This window comes from Chelonoidis abingdonii, chromosome 7 (assembly GCF_003597395.2).
Source record: "Chelonoidis abingdonii isolate Lonesome George chromosome 7, CheloAbing_2.0, whole genome shotgun sequence".
In the NCBI taxonomy this organism is placed as follows: Eukaryota; Metazoa; Chordata; order Testudines; family Testudinidae; genus Chelonoidis; species Chelonoidis abingdonii.
The window spans coordinates 107,413,910-107,432,577 of NC_133775.1; the positions used below are offsets into that span (position 1 = coordinate 107,413,910).

An 18,668-nucleotide genomic window follows, 5' to 3' on the forward strand; every position below is an offset into this window, starting at 1 on the left:
CATTCATTAAAGGTGAGCAGTCTATATGGATAAGTTAACTCATCCTCATGGCCCTTCTCCAAAAATTGCAGATGTCTTAGCTACTTTAAGAAAGGCACTCATCAAGACAGCACTTCAAAATGATCTGGGCTATACAAGCCACATATTACAGCGCTACTATATGTGATTTTAACAGGGAAATTGGGTCTTGTTAAAATGAGGCTAGAAATGCATATATAAAAAGAAGAAATGGACATGTCCCACTGTTAAACACTTCTCCTTCAAGCCCAGAGGAAGAGCTAGATTCATTAATCTCATTGTAATAAAAGTCTGAGCTCATAAGTCAACAACATAAACACATACAACCTGCCTCAGCTCGACCCAATTCTTAGAAGCAAAATTTGGGATAGTCAGATTTAGCTGAAGTAAACTGTCTCAGATATTGCTATGCTATTGTAAGATGACAAGTGGTCCTTACATCCCTGTCCATTGAAATGGAAAGAAGTAGCTCTCTCCCGTTTGCCTGCACTGAACATAAATTGAACACAATCCTTGTGTGATTTTGCCCTTCTGAAGAAGATCCCAGAAGCGTCCACTTGCGTTTCCCAGATTGGGTCAAATCCCATAGCAGCAGCTCACCTCTGTGAAAGGAAAGTGCACACTTTACTTTCTTCTGCACAAGAAATAGCTCTATGCATATATGTACACCTCTGTCATACCAAAGTTAGAGTGAGTGTCACAGCTTTCTCCCTCAGGGATCTCATGGACAAACATGTATCATTAGCAGTAATATATAGTTAGATCTTTGGACAAGTCCCAGGAAACACAGAAGTTACAGTCTTATAAAAGTTAACCCACATCCTGTCCTCCCACTAGTTCCAATATCAGAAGTGCCTTCTTCCCCAGCACACAGGAGGCACACAGGAGGTTTCCTACTCAATGCTTTCTTGGCTAGCAACTAAAACGTCCAAAGCTGTAGAACATGTCCAAGCTGGTAAAACCTGCTCACCCAAAGCAGCTGGATACAATTTCTGTGGGATGGCCACAGGGCCAGTGAACAGTCAGCCAAATGCGCTCTTTAATAGCAGGGTCAACACCTCCACTTCTTCTCTTCAGAGTGGGCAACTTCAGGGTCATCATCCCTACAGAATCAAGAGATTAATTAGAATCTGGCCACTGAGCACAAGACAGTCCTCTGAGAGGCTGCCAGACCTTGCTAACATGAAGCCTCATACTAAAGCCCCAAGTGCATCCCCATGTGTCCTTCCAACTGATTTTTAACAATTGCCCAGTATGCCAGTGTCTCTCTCTCCGTTTTTAAAATCTACAGTGTACTGTGAGGGTTCCCCAGCGTGGAGTCCTCTGCACTCTAGATTCAATTCTTGGAATCCCCCGAATGATGGTCAGAGCCACCACTCCCCAGAATTGGTCAGGATTTCTTTATTTCCAGTAAGACATGTTCTGTGACGTGGAGGAGGGTGCCCCTTCCGACACTTACTCCAGCCCTGGGTGGCCCAGGAAGCTAAGTATCTAGACTGACAATAAAATGTTGCATTTGGTACACTAGGAGTAGAGCATATTACAGCACAATGGGGCCCTGATCACATCTGAGCATCTAGACACTACTAACATACAAATGAACCATCATCACATTGCTGAGCTAGCAGGCTAGTAGACAGAGAGTGGACTTATCATTCCACACGCACTGGTATTATTTGCTCTAGAAAGGTCCACTGGACTTACCTCTGCCTCTAGCGCAGCTCCAGATTCGGATGGTCTGATCTTTGCTTCCTGATGCCAGGTAACAGCCTTTCGTTACAGCTGCCTCCTGCATTAGCTCTCCATTTGGAACCTCGCCTTCTTCCAAAGGGAACATTCAGTGGTGTTGAAATGACAGCATAGCATTTGAAAACGTACAGCACTGTACATATTAACAACTGCAATTACATTGTCCCATGTCAGATAAAGTTTATTTTCAACTCTTTGATTGCCTTAGATCAGCTAGTGCATTTTTATTAATGAAATAAGGAACTTATCTGGTTACTAGCTAGATAGCCATATGAACTACAAGATACTTTGAAAGCACCTAACCATTTATTTACCTTGAAGCTCTTCTTGCCAACTGTATAACGCTTCTTCACCAGGCACAGGGCACCACGCCAGAGAGTGAATTTCATCATCATGGCCTCTCAGTCTATGAACAACTTCTCTTTTCCTGCTGATGTCGATTATAACCACCATGCCATCTTTATAGCTAAAGACAAACATTTAAATTCATGGAGAAATACTTGGATTCTCAAATAAGAACACAGGGCCAGACTCTTAGCTGGTGTAAACCAGCATAGCTCCACTAACTTCAAAGGAGTTACACCAAATGAGGATTTGGCCTCCGGGGCTGATGGTGTTGAGACACTGGCAGACCAGGTCCCAGCTCATGCCAAGGCCCAGGGCATCACTGAACACTGACAAATGCACAGCTGGAAACCAGTCTGGCTTACCTGTGGGTTAGTACAGTTAAAACAGGTATTAGTGTTATAAGAATGTGTTTGGACTTTATGGAATGCTTGTAGGATGCTGCATGTATTAATCCTACTTATAATATCAGTATCCCATGGTATAAAGTTACACTGAATGTTTGCACTGTAAACCTCTGTAATTGTGTAATTCACCAAAGAGAAAAAGCAGCATTAATGTAAATAGCTCATCATGTACACAAGATGCCCCACTGAAGACAAATGAGGTATTATGTAGCATCAGAAGACTGAGATCTTGTTGATTGCATGCCTTATTCCCTCCATGAAGGAGAGGCCTACGCATGAACTCATCATTAGTTTGGATTCTAGACTGAATGGGATAAAAATCCCTGACAAGGAGAAACTGGGTCTTTATGCTGTCTGGACACTGAGAGGCAAAGATTCCTAAACAAAAGCAAGAGATCCCCATGCTGCTTCGCATGGGTCAGCCCTAAAAGACATACAGAGCCGCTTATTATAGAAGTTTATATTACCTTTTTGAATCTAACTAACTCCTGTGTGTGTGTGTGTGTTTCCCATTTGAACCTTGTAAATAACTCATTTCTTTTCTTAGTTAATAATTTCTTCAGTTATCTTATTACAGCCCACCCACCCCACTAGGCTTCAGAGGCCAAGTTCCAGCCCAAGCCCGAACATCCACACAGCTATTTTTTGCCCCATAGCATGAGCCCAAGTCTATAGACCTGTGCTCTGAGACTCACAGCCAGAGGATCCTGCTTGTTGTGTAGACAGAAGCCACTATGTCATACACTAGGTCAATCAAATACTTAAAAAACAACTAGAATAAAAAAAAAGAAAAAAATCCTTTAAGCCATACTGGCCAAATCCCCAAATTACTGAAACGTCTGGAAGAATAAACTTAAAACTGTATTACAGGCAAGACACACAATATCTACCATGCAAAATAAAAGAGAGACACAATGGTATTAGTACTTACCCGACGGCCACCAAGTTCTCATGATGCGGGGAACAAGCTAGACAGAATATAGTTCTGGGCTCTGGGAAGAACTGCTGGCTGTCGTTTCTGTTATACCAGTAACAAATGACTGTCCCTTTCTCATCACCGGACACAACCAAATCTTTCACATGAGATGACCAATGCAAGGCTGAGATCGTATTCTGAAAAAATAGAATGCAGACTAATCAAGGGTACCTACTGAAGCCTTGTCTCTAGGCTTGTTCTGTAGGCCCTTTGTCTAAAGGAACAATTTACAAACATACACTAGCAGGAAGCACCTGGATAAGTCTGTTTAAGCAGCTAGAAGTTAGCAGAAGCAGTAGACCAGAGTTTTCAACCTCTGGTCCGCAGACCCCTTGAGGTCCACAGACTATGTCTAAGATTTCCAAAAGGGTCCATACTTCCATTTGAAAATTTTTAGGGGCCTACAAATGAAAAAAGATTGAAAACCACTGATATCAACTATTGTAGACAACATTGTGAGAGGACGATCCTTTCATGGGGCCACCTCTCCTATAGCCCCACTGTTTGGTTCGCAAGTGTTTTGTTTGATAGGTGGCCAGAAAAGACTCCATGAATCAAACTGGAAGGGTATATTGAGTGGGGTCCCACAGGGATCAGTTCTGGGTCCAGATCTGTTCAGTATCTTCATCAATGATTTAGATAATGGCATAGAGAGTATACTTATAAAGTTTGCGGACAATACCAAGCTGGGAGGCATTCCAAATGCTTTGGAGAATAGGATTAAAATTCAAAATGAACTGGACAAGCTGGAGAAATGGTCTGAGATAAACACAATGAAATCAATAAGGACAAATGCAAAGTACTCCACTTAGGAAGAACAATCACTTGCACACATACAAAATGGGAAATGACTGCCCAGGAAGGAGTACTGCAGAAAGGGATCTGGGGGTCATAGCGGATCACAAGCTAAATATGAGTCAACAGTGTAACACTGTTGCAAAAAAAACAAACATCATTCTGGGATGTACTGGTAGGAGTGTTGTAAGAAAGACACCAGAAGTAATTCTTCCTCTCTACCCCACAACTCCAGGCGTAATTTGTAAAGTCAAAACGGCCAAGAACTTAAATACTGGATAACAGACTGCAAATCCCAGTGATAATTAAACTAGGTGAAATTCTAAACGAAAAGTGCTTTCAAACATGCTTGTAGCTGTTTCATTACTTCACATTGACTCAGCAGATATTCTAGGCTTCGGCATAACACACAAAGTGATAATCCTGGAATCTTACTACTGTACATACATTTTTTTGAAAATCTACCTAGAAATCAGAATTAGAGACACCTCTCGATTTTGGTTTCAGGTTATTTCACAGGCTGAAGTACAATTACAGACACACCAAAACATACAGCTCTTCTACTGCTTCCAGTGGGAAAGGCAAACGAATGCAGCTTTCAAAGTTCTATTCTACAGTTTCAGTTTGCAAATTGTTCCATGGACCTCTGCTGGTTTCCAGCTGTCTGACAGGCACTGAGAAATTGATACAACCTTGTCTTTGCCTAAGAAAAAAAAAGATTTTGGAACCTTGTTTTAGAGCTTTTCCACAGACAGGGTGATAGGCTACTATACCTGATGCAGCATATGTTCAGTCACAACAGTCAGCGTCTGCGTATCCCAGATTTTCACAGTTCCATCATCAGAGCTGCTGGCACAGAAGTTGCTCTGACCAGGATAGTGACAAAACGTGAAACCAGAAACCCTTTCTGCATGGCCTACAAGTTCCCCTAGGATTGTAAAAGCAAAAGACATGCACAAAACAAATTCCAGCTTCAGAAACACAAATGTTTTTCTAAATCGAGACAATAATATTTTTGATATAGCTTCTAAATGTCACAAAAGGCAAAACATCATTCATTGCAACATCCACTGACTACTGCTGCAAAAGCTGTTTAAAGCAGGATGATTATGAGAACACTGCAACAGGTCCCACATTTGTTGGAGAGCTCAGATCTGGGCAGGTTTCTCAAGCCGGGGTGACATTCAATGTGCTTTACGACACTCCAGGTATGCCTGCATGATTTAAAAACCCATCCCTGGCCTATGCTAGCTGGCTTGTGGGGTGCGACTATTTAACTGCAGGATAGAGGTCAGGAGCCCTAGCTCCCCACGAGGTGGGACCCTTGCTGAGTAACTCCATGTGTGGACACTCTCATTCTGGAATAAACCTGGATTAAGCTAAACGGGAACAGGTTACTCTGGATTAAGAGTGTCCACAAAAAAGGCTGGTCAGAAATACTGACTGCGCGTTAAACTCACACCCTAATGAAACCCAATTTAAGTTTCAAGCGCAGACAGGCCCTTAGGGTGCACGCATCTGTCTCCCACGTGCGACGGCCCCGGGCTCTCCGGAGAGCAGGGCGCAGCGCGTGCGCGGCTAGTGCCGGAGCCTCTGGGGGGAAGCAGGTCCGTGAAGGGGATGACTCCGAGCTCACCCGCAGCCGGGGTCCCCCGCGCCCCTACGGCCCCGGGTTGAGGTGCCCAACGCGCTCGGTCTCAGCCCCGGGGTAGATTTGTGCGCGGCCCCCTGCGGCGGGTGAGGGAGGGGGGACCGGGGTCCCGCGAGGGGCAGAGCTACCGTGGAAGGCGGGCGCGGCGCCGATCTCCAGCAGGCAGACGCTGTTCCTGGCCCCGAAGCCGAAGAGGCGGCCGGCCCCGCAGATGTCGCAGCAGCGGCTGCAGTACCAGTTAGGGGAGGCGGGCAGCACCCGCTCCGCCGCCATCTCCCCAGGCAGCGCCCGCAGTCACTTCCGCCTCATCCGCCACCGGGTAGCCGTTACCAGGCGCTCCCGCAAAGCGCCGCTCGCACGCTGCCGCAACACAACCCCTGACCTTCCGGCGCACGACAGCCTGCCTTGGGCCACTGGCGGGGCTGCGCATGCGTGGAGAGCGGCTGCTGTAAAGCGAGCCGGAGAAGATGGCGGCGCAGGTGGTTACCGGAGCTGGTGAGTCTGAGGGGATGTGAGACGGGGATGGGGGGAGGCGTTTGCCCGCCACTTCCTCACTAACTCCCCGTTTCGCCGTTGTAGGGGCCGCCTGGGCGCGGAACCTTCTCAGCTGGGCCCGCCCGGAGAGGTAAGTCTGACACACCCTCTTCTTTCTGCAGGCTGCTTCGGAGCTCTCGGGCTGAGCTCTGCCCCTCGGGGGTGGGGGGGCGTGCGTGCTGGGTTGGGGGGCGGTGCCTCTGGGGGGGAGTGGGGGGCGGGCGGCCTGGGCTTGGTCTTGTCTTGTGGCTCAGACCTCAGCCCCAATACCTTAGATGAATTCGTTCAAATGGAAAAACCTTGTAACCCAACATAGAATAAGTTTCCTGACTGATTTGGTCACATGTGGTGTTCATACCGTTATTTCACATCTGTGTTCGTCAATTGATACATAGCAATTCTTGCAGTGTTCATAACGGTACTAGTAGCTGAAAGTCTGTGCTGTCACAATGAAATTTGTAAATTCATGTGCATAAAAGAAAAACGAAAATGGCTAAAAAGTTAAAAAGATGGATCGTAACAGACTGTGAATCTCAGTGATGATTTAACCTAGTGATGTTCTAAACAAAAAGAGCTCTGAACTATGCTTGTGGCTTGTTAGTCGCTTCACACTGACTCAACAGATGCTCTAGGTTTCAGAGTGAGACTGATAATCTTGGAATATTATTATATAGTTTACGTATCAGCTCAATTTCTGTTACAGTATATTCATGTTTCTCCTTTTACTCCTCCCTTCTCTGCCTGGCTTGCAATATAATCCCCTTTCTCCTTCTCTCCAGAATGGTTTGAATCACTCTGAGTTGGGGAGTAGCACAAGGTCACTTTGCTTATCTTACATTGTATTAATTCCCCTGCTGATTGTGAAGACACTATTTATTTTTCTGAAGGAGCACCTTTATTTCATCTGATATATATCAAAAGATTGAGACTCTGTCTTACTAGTTTATAAAAAGTTTTAAATGCTTTTCCAGTGTTGTGCTCTTCAGTGTTACCATGACTTGTGGGTGGTGATACAAATTAAAATTTTTTGGTTCTCTTCTGACAAAAATATGTAGAAGTAATGCTTTGGAAATGGCTAGTGACAGAGTAAAAGAAAACGAAATATCTTGGGGAAAATGACTTTTTAATGTGTAACAAAATTTTAAATCCAAGCACTTGGATAAGAGTTTTTGTTGGTGGTGTATTTTCTTACTTCATCAGTCTTGCTTTCAGTGACTCTGTACAAAACTGTTTTCCTGGTTGTGAACCTTTTTCCTAAATGGTGTGCAGAGTGCTTATTCTGCTTGAGTCATACAAATTTCTTCTTCAGATGTAACTGCTTAGGTATTACTATACTGATGAAGCCTATATTAGTTTCACTTAAGACTCTAGGATAGATTTGAAAAATAATTCTGATTAAAGTGCTACATGACAGTAAGTCATCCAGAGATTTAAATACTGTTTATCTTAAGGAATAAGCATGTTGATTAAAATCTCCTAAGACAGCGTATTAGGTAGTCATGCAGTCTAAAAAAATAACAATCTTGTCTGCTTCCCTTTTTATTCTTGTAGTTAGTTTCTCATTTTCCGGTTTCCATACTGTGGACTCAACTTCAGTCCCAGTGTTCAACAGGGATGGCTGTAAAATATCATTCTGTTGTTTGGCTAGCAGGGGACACCTTTTTACTTAAGAGTATATCTGTCTGGTTCTTAGTTTAGGAAATAACTGATAAACCACAGAAATTTCTCTTTGTAAAATACACATTAGTCTCATTTTGCCTTGTGAACCATCTGATAAAATTTGGCTTCGCTGTGTTTTGAAAGTAATTTTAGAATAGTAGCTTGCATTTCAAATTCAGTAGGAAGCACACTTTTTGCTATTATATTTTACTTTACAACTTTTGGTTCTAAATCAGTAGTCAGTTGTTGAAAAGGGCAAAACATTATTACTGCTATAAGGTCAATAGCCAAAAAGCCAATAAGTGGGCAAGAATTAATTAAGTTGCAGAAGTTTAGTGTCTCCTTGTCGGATGATAGGATTCTTTCAGATGAGTTCATTTTTATATATAGGGACAAATGAATGGATTAAGTCTTTAAATCTGGAATGAGGTGTACTGGCTGTGTTGTTGATCCAGGACTGAGTTACTTTGGCAGCACTGATGGGCACTTAAGTTTGGAATAGCTGTAGAGGAGGGTTCACTGCTCATCTGAATGAGTCCCAAATTTCTCATATGCGCCGGAGAAATGCCCTTGACATAAAGGCATATCTCTTATAACTTCCTTTTGCCAGTTGCCCATGTTAAATATGCATGTAAGTTTACCAAACTAACATTTTTCTTTGCTGTTTAAACTCATCTGGTACATTCTGATGTTTCAGTGACTTAGCTTACAGTCGGTTTCAGTTATCTGCTGCTGGACCTGTGCAGTGTGAGCCTATCTAAACGATTACAATATTATTTCTTGCAGGTTACTAGCATCTTGCAGTATTTCTCTTCTGTCAAATATCCAAACAAGAACATATCTGCAGAATGTTGGGAGATGGGAGAAGAAGAACAGAATAGTTTACCCTCCACAGCTGCCAGGAGAGCCTCGAAGACCAGCAGTAAGAATTCACCTGTGAAATCTCTCTACCTACTTATATGTAGCAAATAGTTGCTTCCAAACCGACTGCTGCCTATCTCTGGCTAATTCCACAAGGCAATCACATATGATAACTAGTTAGCAGACTCAGTCCAAGATTTGGGTATTTTTGGCATCTCTTATTCGTAACTGTATGAGCAAAGGAGGTTCCTTTAATCTTAAAATTTAGAGATGGGAAAGAGCCACTCAATCTTCAAATCTCAGCTTGGACCTCTGTTATTGTTTAGTTTGATTGGTCAACTAATGTATGTGTTCTGCATAATACAAAGCTACAAATTAAGCAAGCCTTATATTGTTGGTCACTCTGCCAAACTAATTAAATGCTGAGTCTTGAACTGACTGAGGAAAGCAACATGAGAATCCTTTCTCTAATTATTTCCTTAATATATCCTTCCTCTGCTGCCCAGTTAAGATAGTGTGGGAAAAGCTAGCTTAATTATGTGCATGCTGAGTCAAGTTCACTTGGTAGAAAAACAGAATGTTTTATGTAGTTGAATTCACGTAATAGGCTTATTTTTCAAGATTGGAAATTTAATTGTGATTATTCTTACCTTGCTTCCTTTGGCCACTGAAGAGCTGGAAATCAGGGTGGATAAAAATAAATGATTTTAAACAAATATGAACAAAATTGGAAATTTATTTAAATTGGATTTTTTTGATAAAATGGTTTTTTTGAGGGGAAAAAATCCCATCTAAAGATAGATACATTATAGCTCAAAGATATCTCATCATGGAATAGGGATTATAAATTCTAATTCTATAGTATGGTAATATATTCATGTAATGTTTTAAGAAGAGTTTTGTAAATAAGTTCCAATAGCTGATGGATTAGGGGCCCAATCTTATGGGATTCCAGGGGTTTCTGTATAGATTATTTAGGTTAATCTTTCTATCTACCCAATGGAACTCAGTGCTCAGTCTGGAAGATACCATCAGAGATGTTTAGTTTTGCAGTTCTCAGACTGGATTTGTGTCTCCAGAGAGATGCTTGTTAACAGCAAAATTGTTTTTAAACAAATACATACATAAGTTAGAGAGGTGAGAAATAAGACCTCAACCCTCTTCGAATTTGTGTACACAGAGTCAGTCCCATACCTCTCTAAAAGTGCAAGGTTTCAAAAAGTTCAATGAGTAGAAGACTGTTGGGGGCGGAATGGATCTGGACAAGGAGAAGAAGTCTGGAGATAAATGTGAGAAGGGAGGGAAAGGCAGTAGAAACAAAAATGAAACTGTTTGAGCTGCATATTCCAGAAATCCTGAGGTCTTTGAGTGTAGCCTTCATTGATTTGAGATCTACCATACCACTCTCACTAGAAGGGAAAACCTATAGTGGTAGCAGGCCGTAAAAGAGACCCATTCAAGAAATGTTTGCTGATGGTGTTTTAAAGAAAGTCACACCAGTGAACTGGTGGAAGTCACTTAAGCACTTTGGATTCAGTGACTGTTGAAGTGATGATCTCACTTTTAATGGCAGTAGCTTCTGCCAGTGTAGAAAGTCCAAAAGGAAGATAATATTCTAATTCATTCCAAATTGAGAAATCGTTTGGGAGCTGAAAAAGCAGGAAAGCTTGTTTTTCTTTTCTAGATTATGAACAAACAGGAAAATGAAGGTGAAGACGACTGAGTTAAATTTTAATTTTTTTTAAATATTTCATTTAACTATTTTAGTTAAAAACAATTTTAACAAAAACAAACCTGTTTTAAAAAAACTTCAATGTTTAACTGTATTCAAAAAATCATGTTTGCTGTTGAAGCAAAAAATCCAGAATACATAATGTTGTTTTAGTTAAATAAAACAATTTAAATGTCTGTCTAGTGAAGTTCTCCTAATAAAGCATGGCAAGAAAATCCTCCAAATATTAATTATTAACCCAGGGGTAGGCAACCTATGGCACGCATGCCGAAGGCAGCATGTTAGCTGATTTTCAGTGGCACTCACACTGCCCAGGTCCTGGCCACCGGTCCAGGGGGATGTGCATTTTAATTTAATTTTAAATTAAGCTTCTTAAACACCTTTATTTACTTTTCATAATAATTAGAGATATACCCATCTCCTAGAACTGGAAGGGACCTTGAAAGATCATTGAGTCCAGCCCCCTGCCTTCACTAGCAGGACCAAGTACTGATTTTTGCCCCAGATCCCTAAGTGACCTCTCAAGGATTGAACTCACAATGCTGAGTTTAGCAGGCCAATGCTCAAACCACTGAGCTATCCCTCCCTTGCCAGCTACAACAATAGTTTAATTTATATTATAGACTTATAGAAAGAGACCTTCTAAAAACAGTCAGATGTATTACCAGCACATGAAACCTTAAATTGGAGTAAATAAATGAAAGCTCGGCACACCATTTCTGAAAGGTTGCCGACCTCTGAATTAACCTATTGAATTGGAGATAGTTCACCTCCCAAGGACTTCATAAATATTTGCTTCAATTACCTTTGGTAAATGAAATAACCAAATAAACATTCATTTTCTGATATAGCTGTAAAAAGAATCTGAAAAGTTTTCAAAATAAATCACTTTAAAAATGTATTGTGTGTACCTTCTAAAAATGAAACCTACATCTATCTCTGAGCTGTGAAGAATACGTATTAAAGTTAGAACAACCAACAATAATGCACTTTTATGTAGAAATTCATGATTAAATCGAGTCTTCCTGACTAGTGATTTAAATCGTGATTTAAATCAATTTGATTTAAAATGAAACCCACCCTGTTGGAAATGTAGTTAGATATGCTACTGCTAGAGTTTTTTCTGTCAGCTTGTGTTTTATGTGGAATTAGATAAACTAAATATTGAAAGGCTGGGCACTGGAGGAAGGAGTAATGCTACTTTTAAGATCTCAAAAGAATAGTAGATGTACTTTTTAAAAAAAAATACACTTTATTTTGTGTGGGACATGAGCCTTTGATCTTAAGCCTTAAGAATATGTGCAGTGAGTAATGAAATGAATGAAACTTTAATTAAAGAATGTCTCTTTAAAATTTTGCACTGATGTGTTAAATTTTACTTGCTGTTTCTAGCCTTTGCTGGTACAGCAGTGATCCTCAAGTGGCTCTTTGGAGACAGCTTTTCTTAACAATCACTGGTTGAGAAACCATCCTGCTTCTGAAGGGTTAATTATAGCACCAGCATGTAGAAGCGTTAATAACATGCTTTGACCAGATACGAATGACGTGTTTGGCTTGCCTTGATCTTGTACGATTATTTTTTGTTCCCAAGACATTATGAATGTTCCACCTTCTCACTTTTACAGCCAAATCAGCAGTATTATAGCTTTAAAATAAAATCCCTTTTTCCTAGGAAATATTCCACTGTCGAAGGGACATAAAATACAGTAAGGATAAGATGTGGTATTTGGCAAAACTGGTAAGAGAAAATTTTAACTTCGTGCAATGTACTTGGTAGGAAAGTGTAAATTTTTTTAAATTCCTATATTTCTAACTTATTACTTTGGATAAGCAGAAACCTGAATCAGCAAGTTTGTTCAGCTTTTGCATTGTAAAATCTCTGGAAAACTCTTCTCATGCTTTTGTATAAGTTTGCTCATCAAGTGCAGATGACTAATATTTTCATTTCTGTAGAGCCAACTAACCGCTGTTCAGCAAGAGATGGTGGTAGGAATTTTGGTCAAGGACCATCATTCCCTTATGAAAAATTTGTATGGCAATTGGCTTCTGCACTAAAGACTTTTTTTGTGTGGTGGCTGGGATTGGAGGGCTAAAATCTTTAAAATTTAATTACAATATCCGCATTCTTCCTAGCACTGCAATCTTAAATAACATTTTTTTCTCCCTTTTGTTCAGAAGGGTTTAATTTTTCTGTAAACTTTTCCTAATTCCAGGTAAAAGGAATGTCAATTGATCAGGCTCTTGCTCAGCTGGAATTCAATGACAAGAAGGGGGCAAAGGTGATCAAAGAGGTATATTGTGCAATTCTTCAGCAGTTCGGTGTCCAAACAGACTTTTTCAAACTCATACCTATATCAGAGTTTCCAGAGATGTTCCATTAAGCCCACCTGGAATATTTTGATCCAATTTTATTGTTTACAGTAATTAATTTATTCTGCTCTAATTTGTCCAGGCATTAATGAACTCTGCATACAATATTTTAGTAACTAGTGGTAATACAGTGCATATGAGTGTTCTCTGTTCGTAATGACCAGCCTTCAAAAATATTTAAACTCATGTCTCTGAGCTTATAGCTTAAAACATGTTTTGAATTTATAAATTGTAGGTTACAAGAAGGGAGAACAGCTGAGTCTTGTATGAAAATCTCTGTTGTCTTTGTTGCAAATGTCATAGGCCTCTTAAATAGGTGACCCACTTGCTCACTAGGGGAGGTATCAGTTTTCAGTACAAAAATACTGAAGTAAAGCATGTCCCTTTTCACCTTGAAATAGTGAACTGCAGTGGTTAATCCTGCACAACCTCAGAAATTGCATTTATAGTCTACAGTGGGACACTTCATGAGGATGAATCTAAGAATAGCCATACTGGGTCAAATCAGTGGTCTGTCTAGTCCACTATCCTGTCTTCAGGCAATGGCCAGTGCCAGGTGTTTAGAGGCAATGAACAGAATAGGGCAATTTTCAAGTGATCCAACCCTGTCTGTCACCCACTCCTTCTGGCAGTTAAAGACTTGGGACACCCAGAGCATTGGATTGCATCTCAGGTCTATCAATAGCTCTTAGCCAGGATGATCAATCTTCCATGAACTTCCCAAATTCTTTTTTGAACCCAGTTATAGCTTTGGCCTTCACAACATCCCCTGGCAGTGGATTCCAGAGGTTGACTGTGTTGTGTGAGGTAGTCCTTTCTTGTGTTTGTTTTAAATCTGCTGCCTATTAATTTCATTAGGTGATCCCTGGTTCTTGTGTTGTGTGAAGGGGTGTTAAAAAAAGGGGTGGGGTGGGATTTAAAGCTGGCACTTGGTGGAAAAAAACTAGAATGAGTGCAGAAAATAAATCTTCAAATCCTTATCTCCATTTAGCATAAAAGTTGGTCACCATCAGTTTGTGCCCCAAATTTAACATCCTTCTAAATTGTTACTTCTAGGGAAAGTGTACAATATTGTAAATATTTAAGTGTTTTTGTGACTCTCTTAAGCCCAGTTTTTGAAACATTGTAGCCCCTTTTGAAAATGAGATCAAGGCTCCTAAATCAGTTAGGCTTTGCAGCACTGAGTAGTGCAATGCCTAAGTACCTTTTTAAAAAAAAACAAACCTGGGCTTAAATCACTAAGAACTCTTAAATGCTTTTGTGGGCCCCATATGTTAATCATGCTACAGAGAGGGTTGTTGCTAATGTATGATCATCCTACTAGTAACAGCATTAGAATGGACAGTGAGAAAGTATCCCATGAAGCAATCTTTAACGTTTAAATTAAATTCCAAACTTTATATCTCAATTTCTTACTGACCTTTCCCCTTTAGCTAAAATACTTCTGTGTTTAATTTGTCAAAACTGAATCGGCATCCAAATATGTAGAAAAAGAACCCCCTTCTAGAGTACAGGTCAAATTCATCACTGCCATAAGCATGCGCAACTCCACTGCTGCTAATGGAGATGACCACTTCCACCAGTGGTGAGGTTAGCCCTAGATCTGCACCTATATCACAGCTACACCATAGACCATCTCTGCCATTTTCAAAGCTTCTCTGAAAGAGAGAAATAGGCCTCCCTGCTTGTAGACTCATCCTTTTAGAATCCATTTCTACTACTAAATTTAAAAATGAAAACAATTACAGTTATCTTTACGGAGATGAGAAATTGCATTGCTGTAATTCATGTTCAACATTTTCTTTCACTATAGGTTCTTCTGGAAGCTCAGGAAATGGCAGTGAGAAAACACAATGTAGAATTCAAATCAAATTTACACATAGGTAAAACTTTTCTTATTTCTTAAATTTTTTTAAAATTGCTTCTGCCACTGGGGGGACAGGCAGAGGAGCTGCTACTGGAGCCTAGAGGAATACTCGGTGACTGCTCTGGCAAGAGGTACTGGCGCCTCCCCCATCCTGCCTCACTCAACTCTTCTCCCTCTCTGCTCCCCCTTGTCCTGCCCCACTCACCACCTGCCCCAGCTCCCAGGGGGTGTGGACTGGGTAAGGAGGGGGGTGATTGAAAAAATGTGGGGACCGCTGTGCTACAGGGTTGCAGCCCACTCCAGATGCAGTCCTCCTGCCTCAAGCTCCAGTTAGCTACTGACCATGCTCTGCCCTGAGGCTCTTTTTATATGGGCCTGATTGACTCTTTGGAGCCTATTTATGGGCCTATCTGCTGTGCAACGAAAGTCACTTTAAGATAACACGAGGAAGATCCGATGACATTCCCTCTATGAGTGCATGGTTGGGTGTTCAAATAATGAAAATATCTGGTAAATACATTGAGTGCTGTGGGCAGCGGAGATTCGACAAAATGGAATCTAAGTCTCCACTAAGAATGGAGGAGGCAGGAATCTGTTACCTTATGTTAATTGTTACTGATGAGAAGTTGGAGCAGTCATTAAAGGGACACTGTAAAATCTAGTAGGCCCCAAAATTAGCTTCTCTTTTTTGGTGTTTTCATTCACTTTGTGCAAAGTGAATAAATTACGTGTGCATGCTTTTTATAATCAACATTAGTGGTCTTAAAGAATTCTCTCAGTCATGAGCTACTCTATAACAATTCATTATGCATGAAATAAAATGGAAAAAAATGTCTGGAGGGAAAGGAATTTGAGGGTGCTTATAAAAAATACACCACCTCCCCAATGTGCAGTTAAAGGTTCCAGTAGCTCCCTCACACTCAGACTCTCATTTCTTTTCCTCTTCTTCTAGCTGACTCCTTTTCTGGAAAAGGCCACTATCTGAAGCGGATTCGCTACCATGGCCGAGGCATGTTTGGCATCATGGAGAAAGTCAAATGCCATTACTTTGTGAAGCTGGTAGAAGGCCCGCCTCCCCCTCCGGAAGCACCAAAGACTGGATTTGACCAAGCTAAGGAATATGTGCAGCAGCTCCGAAACAGAACCATTATTCATACACTATGACACACTAATCCAGCTGTATGTATATTTTCTTCATAGTTTGAAAATCTGTAAATAAAAATAAGATTGTAAGACAGTTGGCATTGTTTGATTCTCAGTTTGCTGTTGGCTTATGGAAGATCCACTGCATGATGCATGGGGGATCCCAAGTTTATTTTTACTATTTAATTATAGCACCAGAGATATAACACTTGGAAAGGCAGCGAGCATCCCTTCTCCTGAGAAGTTTGCAGTCACACAATGATACTTTCTTTAAACTTGTTTTTGGTATCTCTTACCAATTTTTCTCAGTCTTCAAATTGCCAATTCTGTTCTCTGAATTATGCTGAAAATGGAAGAATTACGTTAGAAAATTCAGTTGTCTTTAAATTATCCACTAGTGCCTTGTATAGTAGCTATTTTTGGCTGTCATGCTGCGAGTACGTCTGCAGGGGTGAAAGGAACTGCTGGTACAGATCTGGTTGTGGGCTCAGGGCCTTAATTAGTAAAATGTATATAAAGTCTTTAGCTGGCATAGGTACAACAATGTGACTAAATTGTAGAGAGAGAATCTTATGAGCTCATAATTTCAGTCTCAGATCTTCCATTTTATTTACATTTAATATTAACCTCTTCATTTAGTGCTGGTCTATCGTAGCAGCTTCTGACACACAGGAAAGCTCTGTAGAGGATAGTCTCAACTATGCACTTTAAGTGCTTGGCTGACTTTGTGGATTGTTGGGTGTCCCTTACTTTGAAGCATCTTTGACATTTCCTAAAGCACATCTTTAAGATCATTGATGGGATCGTTGTCCCTTCAGTTGTACTTGATGCTTATGGCCCTGTAAGTAATGACCTCTGTCATTAAGTCTCCAAAAGAGATCAGAGAAGGGGGAATGTTGAGATACTTAATCCAGGAGTTCTCTGGCAGGGAACTGCAGTTTCATTAGTGCCTCATACACATTATAGAAAGAAGGGATATGACTTTTAGAGCCTATTTCAGATCAGCTGCCACTGAGTACAAAAATTAAGTCAAACTTCAGTTTGGGAGCTTTAAATTGAGTCAGTAGGTGGCACTGTCTAGTTTGTGAGTGGTAGGATGGTGCTGAAAACTTGTAACATGTTAAAGCTCATTCTTTGGCCATGATGATGGTATTAACTTATATATGCATAGAATTCCAGCTGATCTAATTGGAAGCTTTGTATTGGTAGCAAAGAGTACAACATGGAACAAAGTTTTTGTGCTTTGTTAGTCACTAGGAGGAAACTAGTTTTTATATATCATGCTTGAGACCAAATAGTGCCTTTGAGAGTTTTTTGTGATACTGAGGCAAATGAAATGCTCTGACTTTAATGGGGAGTGATTTATTATATTATGCAATCCATAGGGTGGTTGTGCTGTATAGATGGATATCTCCTCCCTACCAGGCAACAGAAGCTTCTCACTACCTGATGCTTTGAACATGAGAGACCAAATACAGTGTGAGTTTCTATGGAGCTCAAGGTTCAATACCTTAACATGAGTCCAGGATGGGGAGAATGATCTGTAGCATGTCATCCACGAATGTCTGGATTCCAGACCTTCTTTCCACCTCTGGAAGCTACCCATTGTGAGTAGAATGGAAGAGATTCATTTTCAGTTCTTACACTGCACCCATCACACTAGATTCTTCCCCTGCCTGGCTTAAGTTTCTGTAACAATTGGAAGATAAAGATTGCTATGAGGATACAAACAAACTGCACCTTTTTATACAACTCCTGGATAGGTTTTTTTATAATCTTGAATATCTCAATCCAAAGCATAGCATCCTTCTGCCATGAGGTGTGGTACATAGCATCTGTCTTGGGTGCTAAAACTTAACCAATATGTGGTGCTAGCCATTCTGAAGAAATGGGAAATGTATTCCCAAACTAGTACCATCAATGAGTGCTTATTTGTCCATTGGCTAATGCTGTCTTGAATTCATGCAATAGGTGCAGCTTATCTGTGAAACGGGGGTCACTCGTCTAGTGAGTGCCTCCTAGTGGCTGGATATGGTACTGCAGGCCTTTCCTCCTCCTCCCCCCCAACCCTGGTAAGCTGTCAGCCTCACTTGATGGCTCTTTTTTAGTTGAGCCACTCAATCAAAAATAGACAAACCCCTTCCTGGGTAGAAAAAAGTCCAATGCTCTGCCTGACCCTTCACCTAGGCTTCCCAACAGAGCCATATCCTCTTCTCAGGGCTTAGGCCACTTTGCTAGTAGGACGGCAGATGGGAGACCTGGGCCCATCACTACTCTGGGTACCAGCTCAGGGATCTCTGCACACAACAGCCTTGGGCCTGGTCTACACTACGCGTTTAAATCGATTTAACGCTGTACCCGTCCACACTACAACGCCCTTTATATCAATATAAAGGGCTCTTTAAATCGATTTCTGTACTCCTCCCCAACGAGAGGAGTAGCGCTAAAATCGAAATTGCTACTTCGGAATAGTGTTAGTGTGGACGGAAATCGACATTATTGGCCTCCGGGAGGTATCCCACAGTGCACCACTGACTGCTCTGGACAGCAATCAGAACTCT

General features: G+C 41.1%; 2 protein-coding genes across 2 annotated transcripts in view; one reads left to right on the plus strand and one right to left on the minus strand.

Moving 5' to 3' along the window:
• Positions 1-6,365, minus strand: part of GEMIN5 (gem nuclear organelle associated protein 5) — a 31,283-nt gene extending 24,918 nt beyond the window's left edge. The window contains exons 1-7 of the mRNA XM_032771634.2: positions 6,070-6,365; positions 5,064-5,218; positions 3,451-3,632; positions 2,082-2,233; positions 1,723-1,839; positions 989-1,121; positions 458-620 (exon numbers count right to left, since the gene is read on the minus strand). Of these exons, the coding sequence (XP_032627525.1) occupies positions 458-620; positions 989-1,121; positions 1,723-1,839; positions 2,082-2,233; positions 3,451-3,632; positions 5,064-5,218; positions 6,070-6,214 (1,047 nt within the window). The 5' untranslated portion in view covers positions 6,215-6,365. The remainder of the gene's footprint in view (positions 1-457; positions 621-988; positions 1,122-1,722; positions 1,840-2,081; positions 2,234-3,450; positions 3,633-5,063; positions 5,219-6,069) is intronic.
• On the plus strand, positions 6,358-16,201 carry MRPL22 (mitochondrial ribosomal protein L22). The gene is made up of 7 exons (XM_075068193.1): positions 6,358-6,436; positions 6,521-6,566; positions 8,921-9,056; positions 12,400-12,465; positions 12,941-13,018; positions 14,911-14,980; positions 15,917-16,201. Exons 1-7 carry the CDS (start codon positions 6,409-6,411, stop codon positions 16,126-16,128), a joined length of 636 nt encoding a protein of 211 aa, XP_074924294.1. The 5' UTR covers positions 6,358-6,408; the 3' UTR covers positions 16,129-16,201.
• The last annotated feature ends 2,467 nt before the right edge of the window (positions 16,202-18,668 follow it).

Coding starts and splice junctions, on each gene's coding strand:
- MRPL22 (XM_075068193.1), top strand. CDS start 6,409: ATGGCGGCGCAGGTGGTTACCGGAGCTG. Junction 6,437..6,520: donor GCAGGTGGTTACCGGAGCTG/GTGAGTCTGAGG, acceptor TCGCCGTTGTAG/GGGCCGCCTGGGCGCGGAAC. Junction 12,466..12,940: donor TGTGGTATTTGGCAAAACTG/GTAAGAGAAAAT, acceptor TCCTAATTCCAG/GTAAAAGGAATGTCAATTGA.